Source organism: Centruroides sculpturatus, unplaced genomic scaffold, assembly GCF_000671375.1.
Source record: "Centruroides sculpturatus isolate CEXI.00-Female unplaced genomic scaffold, Cexi_2.0 scaffold220, whole genome shotgun sequence".
Lineage (NCBI taxonomy): Eukaryota > Metazoa > Arthropoda > Arachnida > Scorpiones > Buthidae > Centruroides > Centruroides sculpturatus.
Window position 1 is genome coordinate 787280 of NW_019384540.1, and position 9289 is coordinate 796568.

Sequence of the window (9289 nt, forward strand, 5' to 3'; positions counted from 1 at the left end):
ATACTATTATTCTATTAAAATACCTACCTGTTCACAGTAAGATAATTTTGGAGCTGCTCCTTTTAAATCTAAGTGAATTAATCTATAAAATAAGAAAATATATAAACACTAATTCATTCAAATAAATTACTATACATATACCAAAATAACTCCAAATTTAGTAATTGGTTTAGCTGTAAAAGTCCTAATTTGCTGTATCCAATTATGCAAACGATACAGATCTGAACCCAGATTCATGAACATCTCGTAAGATACAACATAGTATCTCTCCAATATTGTAAAGTTATTAGAAACTAACAATGGTTTATACTTCATATTCACAAAACAAATCACAGCACTTATGATAAAACAGGAATTGGTAATGAGAGTGTGTCTTATGATATCACTAGCAACCACCTCTGTTTTAATAGAGTTAATAGGAAAACATTTCTTTTCGAATTTCCTCACTGCACGTGGTATTTAACCTGTGGTCTAAGCAAAGGTAGCATTTTATTTCAAATCAGAAAAGTTTACAAGAAATAATAAGAAAAACACGTTAGAATTGATTATCTATCAATAGAACCAAATACTCAACCACTTAGACCTAGACTTACGAGAGCTCTTCGATATCGTAGTAGTTACGAGACTTTTTACAATATTGTAGCTTACAATGTGCATTGCAAATACAAGACTTTTTGCATCTGGCAACTTACAATGAATGTCCTCATAAGTTACGATACGAGGTGTTTGTGAATCTAGCTCCTGGTTCATGTAATTAGTGACTTACAAGTTACACCGAGGCAACTAATAACAAAATAATTAATTACCATATTACTTGCATATAAGATGAGGTTTTTATTCATTCAATTATTTCATTGCTTCAAAAACCTAGGTCGTCCTATATGCACGAACAAAGGATTCTTTGTGTTTTTGCAATAATTTCTGTGAACCGTGTATACTTCATGCTGACATTATAGGTCTACAGTCTATTTATCATAAGTTGGCACCTACTGTAAACAAATTAAGACACACACCCCTTTGTTTATTGGTTTAATCCTACATCCATCAATTAAAAACTGTGTTGCATCTCATTCGTTCGCAGAAAATAGTTTCTCGTTATTTATAAAAACATTAATGAAATACAAATCACTTAGCAATGATTATAAATGTAGTTATTTTATATTAGTTAAACTGTTATTTTTAATGAATATTAGCACATTCTGAATCATTAAAAATAAACTTTTTCCAGTCACACTCACTATAATGTTTTGGTTTTGTTTTCCATTCATCACGTATTAAGGTAAACAATCATGTTTGCCTTAATACATGCATTTGATAATATTTTGTGATTAAACGAATTAAAATTAGAATTGTATTAATAAATCTAATTTTCTTTATTTTGATCTCTTAAGTCACACCTCGTCCTATACGCGAGATCGTCTTATACCCAGTAAATACAGTAAATAATAAATTATTTAAGTACAATTTATTCAATTGCTATTTTTAAATTAACCAAACAAGAATTTGTATTAAATTTCAGCATGTTTATAGGTTTCAAAGTAACGTAATGATAAGTAATGATGTTGTCATTGTAACCAGTTTGTTTGAACTAAAGGTATCATTCACCACTACCAATTAGTTGGGCAGTCACTATCTAGCCCACCTGGAAGATTGGCGTGTCTGGTAGCAAGCAGTAAATCACCAGAAACTTTATATGTAACATTTTTGAATCATGCCCAATCTTGGCAGTTCAACAAGCTTGCGACCCTTTCAATGGCTCTGGCGGGACACAAAAGGAGTTGCCAAATATTGTGTTTGGGACATTTTTATTGCTGATTTTTTTATATGACAGCTAAATAGCTGCTAATGAAAGGTCGGTGTGGTCAGAGGTTTGTAATTGTCAAAATTTTTTAAACAATCTGTTTGGGTGTAGACGGGTTTTTATAGTTTTGCAGATGCGTAGTTTTTCCATCAAGTGCCACAATTATTCATCGATACTTTATGAGGGCGGTACTATTTAGAAAGATACTACATCAAGGTTTGACTGTATACAGAATGCAAACTTTGTATTTTCAAACAGACTTATAATACTAATCTTGCATTTTTTATATTAATTTCAATAATTTAAAACAAATTACTTACTTAGCAAAATTTGGAGAGGCGAGATCGATCGAACACATTCTGATCTTAATAAAAATGTCCAATCAGCCCTGTAAAGAATTAATGAAATTTTAGTTTAAATTTTAATTTATTTTATTTATCTGATCTAAAATACAGTTATGTGCCCCTTAATGATGGGATACGCTCGGTGAAATTTGTCATTAAGTCCCTTTGTTAATCAAACTTACACGGTACAGTCTATTACTGAAATATTCATCACGTGTACAGTTTACATATGTATCTGAATGTAGAAAAGATATGGGTGATTACCAATTTTTCGTCTCCATTATAATCTTATGGGACCTCTGCCAAATACGTGGTCTATCATTAAGAGGTGCATCTGTAAACACTTGAATTTAATCATTTAAATGTTTTTATATTTACTGAAGTATAAATTTCTAAAATTCAATTGCATTAAGTTTTCAGAGTTAGAAAGATAAAAATTGAGGCTAGATATTATTTATTTATATATAAATTAAAATTGCAGCTGGTGTTGTGACCACATCACAATAAGTAATCTTGATTTTTAAAGATAAAAGCAAATTTTCACACTAATCAGATGGATATGCTTGTTTACTTTTACTTCTACAAAAATGAATTAAATCTTTGCTGAATATTTAATACTGCAGGATGTGGGTATTTTCGATATTTTGATTTTGTAATCGTTGATGCGCTGAAAAAGCCATTTGGTTTGTGTATTAAGGGGTCAATGCTATTAAATTTTTCTGGTTAAAGGTCAAGGGGGTGGGAAAATAAAGGGGATCATGTCCCCCATCTCGAGTGGAGTCAGACTTAATATTTTACTTGTTATTAGCATTTACAATTTTTTATAAAACCCTCAAAGCTAACTTTTTGCCACTTTTATAATAAGTAATAATATGGTATTAAAAAACTTTTTATAACAGATGGTGCCACCGCAATTTTAAATCTGTTTGCCAGGCAAGTTATGCAACTGGTTACTAGAGTTCTTTAACAGCAGTGACTCTAAGAAATAAACATAGAAAAAAATTCATACTTTGCCAGTTTAGTCATCCTTCTGTGTTACAGCCTTGGACGGGCTATATTTGTAGGCAGGAAAAGCTTACCCTTTAGAGCAGCAGTCGGCAAACTTTCTGACCTCACGGACCACTAAAGTCACAATTTTGAATCCCGCGCACCACTATCATGAATTTTTTTAAATGATACAAAATCTGTAGAATAAATATCTTAAGTTCAATTTTACTATATTAACATGAAATTTGCATGTTTAATTATAAAAAATTAACGCAAGCCTAAAGTTCATTGCTGCTTGTTTGAAACAAGTTTATGGATTCTTAGCGCTTTTCCACGAAGGACAACGATTGCACTCACAATATTGTTTATTGTTCATTATTTATTGATAACAGTCATGTCGTTTTTGGTTTTAGATTTGAATAAAAAATCCCAATGAGTGAAAAAAGCAACTAAGCATTTTGCATTTCTTTCATAATACTTCACGTAACCTTTAGTTGATCAATGTTCAAATTTCTCCATGGACCACCCAAATTTTCTTGCGGACCATCAATGGTCCTGGACCACCGGTTGCTGACTGTTACTTTAGAGAAATAATCAAACCCAAAAGACTGATAACTTTTTAAATACTTGCCTAACACTAACAAAGGATCGCTATCAACCCAGATTGCAGCAAGTATGTATTCAATCTATCTATAAAATCAGAATGATTCAAGGGACAAATTGTTTGCATTTGTCAGAAATCAACAAGCAAAAGGATATTGAAAGAACTTTAGACCATAGCTACTATGGCCAAAACTAACACCTCATCTAAATGTAACTTCCAAACTGTGTGGATATACAGGGTGCAATAGTAAAGTCTTTCATACCCTCATAACTGACAAAGCTATAGTTTACCCTTGTAACTGACAAAGATACAATTACGAATGTGACATATAGTTATAGTAAAGTGACTATGTGCTTCAAGACAATGTTGCTTAAGGCATCTATATTGGTAAAATAGAGAAGTTAACACTCCAGTCTTGAAAACGATACATGATACGAGAAAAATGTCTATTACAGAGCATGTACTATTACATGGTTCTGTAACAGTCATTTAGTAAGAACTCATTTAGTAAAAAGACATCCTACATGCACAAATAACAAGAAAAGATTGCATAAAATGCTAATTTGCATTTCAAGCATACACGGTAAAATGCGTATTTCTCATTTTCCTATCTTTGTGCTGCATTCCTTACTGTGTGACTTATGCATCGCTCACAAGTCAGTGTGTAAGGACTTTACTATGCAATGCAGAACAATAGCTTAAAGTTGTTACTTTCTGACAAAAACATTCATACATTTTTTAGAAAGTTTTAATTCAATTCAATTTATGACTTTCCTCTAAGTTCATTCTATTTTATAAACAATCCCATGTCTCTATTGGCCTCTGTTTTGAAACACAAATCATTTGGCTTTAAGGCAATCATCACATATTCAAATTTGGTCAATATACTCATTACTTTCAAGCTGCAATTTGTCAAAAGAAAATTTTTCTGCCATTTCGATCAATAATTTACAAATGCATTTGTTATAATAAAACTTTTCAATTTAAATACAGTTTTTAAATTCATTGCATAAATGTATTGAAATATAAATATACAATAATTAATTAATTAATTAATTAAAAAGATTAAAATTTAATTGTTTAGTCCAGAGAATCCCAGGAGTTGATCACAATCATTCCTTATATAAAAAAACACTGACAGAGATTCATGCAACACTTGTTGAAGTTCATGTGATTCTGTTGTAGATCAATGTATGGTGTCTCGATGATCGTCCCATTTTTATTTTATGTGCATAGCCACACTATACGCTGCTGTTACCCAGAACATCCAGGAGCTTGATGAAAATGAAGAGCAGACAAAATAGCAGACCTCCCAAAACAGTGGCAAGTCACAATTGATGAGCAACGGGACTACACAGAAGAATTATAGAGTTTGAAGTTCACCCATTTCTGTTCTAATATAATGAAATATTGTGCAATATTTTTTGACTCCCCTCTGCATACAGAAAGAAAATCAACTGTTAAACTACTAGAAACTAACAGTACCTAGTATAAACTTTAAATAATTCTATTGGTAGAAACATATTGAAAGGATGAATACTCAAACCAAGATTATTACTCTTTATAAATACAGAAAGAAAAAGGATGAAGACAGCTTAGAACTGAATAAATAGTATTTCTGCAATTGTGAATATTTTTCACATTTTCTAACAGTTTCGCAGCTTAGCTACAAGTAGAAAAGAGTGGCGAATATATAATTCATGAAAGACTTCAACATTTTTATGGATCAATCTCGGAAAGACAATTTTTCAAACTAATATAAAATTTTAATGATAATTAATTATTAAATTCTGACGTGGATATACAACACGGATTTAAATTAAATTAATATTAAAATTATTAAATTTTGATGTAAATATATAAAAATTACAGTACTCATTAAATATTAAATAGAACTCCCAATTCACTTTCCAAATATATCATTAAATATATCATTCCTCTACCATTTTAAATTATTCTTTCTAAATTTTAGATGCATTTTTATTTTATTTTAACTCTTATCTAGTTTTGAAAATTCCACAAAAATCAGTCAAACGTTAACGCAACATTTATTAAATTAAACATTAATTCAACGCTGAAACTAACATTTTACTGAGTAGTGTTTACCATTTGCAAGAGTTAATACTACTTCATAAGATATTTTCAGATATCAAATATTAGTAATAATGGATGGCTTGTTTGTTCACTGAGTTCTATAAAAAAGATGTAAAAATCTAGAATTTCTTAGAAAACATTGATGGAAAAAAAAACTTTAAATATTAAATGACAATTTGCTGAACATGCTACAGATATAAGGAAATTTATCATATTTAATAAATTCTACATGAATGAACAATTTAAGAAATGATTTAAATCATAAAATAAAACTTCAATAATTTAAAAAACTCATTAAATGGAGTTATAAAAGCTTAAAACTGATATAAATTCTATAAAAAAATGAGATTTATTGATCAGAAAATCATGTGATTTATATCAAACAAGTAAAATATTGGAAAAATAAATATATATATTTCCAATATTGGATTATTCCATATATTATTCCAATATTTCAAATATATTTTTTCCAATTCAATTTAATTCAAAACTAGTAGAGAGTTGCATAACTTTCTTAGAAAGTTAAAATTGTGTGGGGTACCATATGTTACAAGATTTAAAAAAATTTTTTATATTCTTTTTGCAATTTAATAATAATAAATCTTAATTTTGAAGTTAGAGACAAGTTTTATAAAAAAAACTGTAAATGCTAATAATGAGTAAAATGTTCATTAAGTTCAGTGCAACTCTGGACATGACACACGACCTCCTCAACCTTTAACCACCAAAATTTAATAATCAATTGAAACAAAAACTAATACTGTACTAAAAATCAACTGAATGTTACAATTGAAGTGTATTTGTACAATACCTATACAAATACTGTACATTTTAACAACTTATTTAGTGAACGAGCGAACGGCACTTGCGTATTATTTATATTTTGACGTAAATAACACACAAGTACCGTTTTCATTACTATAGCTAGAGACTAACTTTGTACACAGGTTTTTAAACTTGTACAAATGTATCCAATGAATTAATTTTTACACCTAGAATAAAACATTATAAGGTTTTATTATTTTAAAATCAGACTGTTTAAATCATAATCACACTATAATTTTTTTAAATTATATGCTAGCTTTTACAATTTTATTTTTAAAAATATTCTACGTAAAACTTATAACTGTAAATTAATTTGTAGCATTTATCATTTTAATAATTTCAATTGTGTAATCAAAAAAAAAAAAAAAAAGGAATTAATTTCTAACTAATTTTCTTACAGTTTTCTAATATTTTATAAAAATTAGAAACTTATTAAGAAACAAATGTAATAAATTGATACTTTTTGCAATTAATTACAAAATTTATTAATGAATAATAAATAAAAACAACTGCTTCTTTTCTTTTTATCAAAGTCATATAACAACAAGGATAAAGTACTTTTATATAATAAAACATCTTATTTTAAATATTAATAATATAGCAGCTAATAAGATTAGTAAACAATTTCTATAATTTAAACCATTTTGCTCATTTATGATTTGATTTTTTATGTTGTATACAATCTTTTAAATAGGTTACCTGGGTGCAAAAATAATTACACGACATTCAGACTACTACCAACCAATCGATCTTGCTCACTCAAATACTAGTTCAAATATAGTAACGGACCAATTAACTGGCTTCCAAAGATACAGAATTACCAGAAAAACTGACTAGTTTTGAATTTGGCAGGTTATATCCCAGTTGTAATTCACGACTCGGCTGCTTTGTTTTGATTTTGTCGTGGCATACATGTTGCACGATGCTACTTCTGTTACGTTGTTTTCTTTGTTTAATTTTCATTCTAAATATTATACTACACAGAGTATTCTATATTTTAAGAGGATTAATAATAATCAAACAGGCCATGCATTAATTTTTATCAGTTAAATACAATTTTGTTCTTAATTTTATATTTTAATTAAGTATACATTTAGCCCACATCCAGAAAATCCAAAAATTCAGATCACTTCCAGTCTCAAGCTTGTCAGATATTTGGTCTGATACTGTATAGTAAAATTGAAACAATAGTTATTGTTTTAATAAGTAAAATTGAAACAAGGAAGTATTCAGTTTTACTTATCTGTTTTTCTATAATTATGTTATGCATTACAGCTAATACCACATTTTATGGCTGAAATTTAACAGAAAGTTAAAGAGAACAATGAACATGAAGAACTAATAAAGTCAATTGTTATTTTGGGTTATCAAGACCATAACAGACAATTGGTTAAGATAATTATTGATATTAAGATCTATAGATATTCATTAGAAAAGAGACAAATAGAGTGGCAAGTGTCAATTCAAATTCAGCATTAAAATATTAAACTATACTGGTGGAAGTTACTTCTAGGACATTTAATCAGTATTTTCTTGTATTTATATCAAAGCATTATTACACACACAGGAAGCATTGCCATACTATTAGATCTAGTCAATTAATTCGCCATCAGTATGCCACAATGATATTTGACAGCCAGAAAGCCAAGCAGTTAAGGTTTCATCCTACCACTCCCGAGGACCCGGGATCAATTCAAAAAACCCCAAGAATTTTTCAGAGGGTGGTCCATCCGGATACGTCGAGGCCCCGTCCCTCACCGCTCGATTGCAGGCATGGCCGAACCCATAACGGGTTTGCTAAAAAGACCCCCTTAACTCTTACGGCTGTGGTCCTGAAAGATGATATATGATAAGCTTAATTAAATTATATGACACATCTAATCCACAATATACTTATAAACATGTATATATACAATATATTACATACAATATCTGCATAAACACTTTTCTTGTTTTGTAAATACTGTTTAAATAACTGTAAACAGCATTTAAATATATAAACATTCAAAAATTTAATGAAAGTTCAATATCAAATGATCAATCTATTGGCACTTTTGGGTAGAAGTTACTTTTAAATCGATATATTATATTTACATATGTACAATTTACCTAAAAGTAACCCCTACTAATCATAATTATCTAAAGGCCCTTTCCCTTAGTTTAGTATACAATCTTAAAGTAATGAAAATATAAATATCAAATATATTTTATTATTTCATATTCGAAAACATTAAATAAATCGTTCTATATTTAATTTTTGATTAAATAAAGCATGCAGAGTACATAAACCACCATACCTTGTTTTAACGATTTCTTCTGATTGTGTTCATACAACTGACGTTGCCAACTCTACAAAATGCATTTACAGATTTAAAAATAAAACTAAATTTGTTTATTATGCATACATTAATATGCAAATAAAAATGACATTAAAAAAGATAAAAATTATTTAATTCATTAAAATGTATTTTTACAATAACTTTTCTGTTTAGAATTCTATGTAATCGATTTTAATGTTCAAATATGGCGACGTGAAAGCGTGCCGTTCTTCCATCAAATTAAGTCATGCAAATTGCGTCGGAGCAGACGACGAATGCTTAGTCTGAGTTTTAAATAAAAGGGTTTCATTAAGAT

The 9289-nt window shown here is 29.0% G+C and overlaps 1 protein-coding gene across 1 annotated transcript in view; it reads right to left on the reverse strand.

Moving 5' to 3' along the window:
* LOC111623362 (hexosaminidase D-like) overlaps positions 1-9016 on the reverse strand; it is a 29362-nt gene extending 20346 nt beyond the window's left edge. Inside the window, exons 1-3 of the mRNA XM_023365911.1 lie at positions 8953-9016; positions 2122-2189; positions 28-82 (exon numbers count right to left, since the gene is read on the reverse strand). Of these exons, the coding sequence (XP_023221679.1) occupies positions 28-82; positions 2122-2159 (93 nt within the window). The 5' untranslated portion in view covers positions 2160-2189; positions 8953-9016. The remainder of the gene's footprint in view (positions 1-27; positions 83-2121; positions 2190-8952) is intronic.
* Positions 9017-9289: the final 273 nt, after the last annotated feature.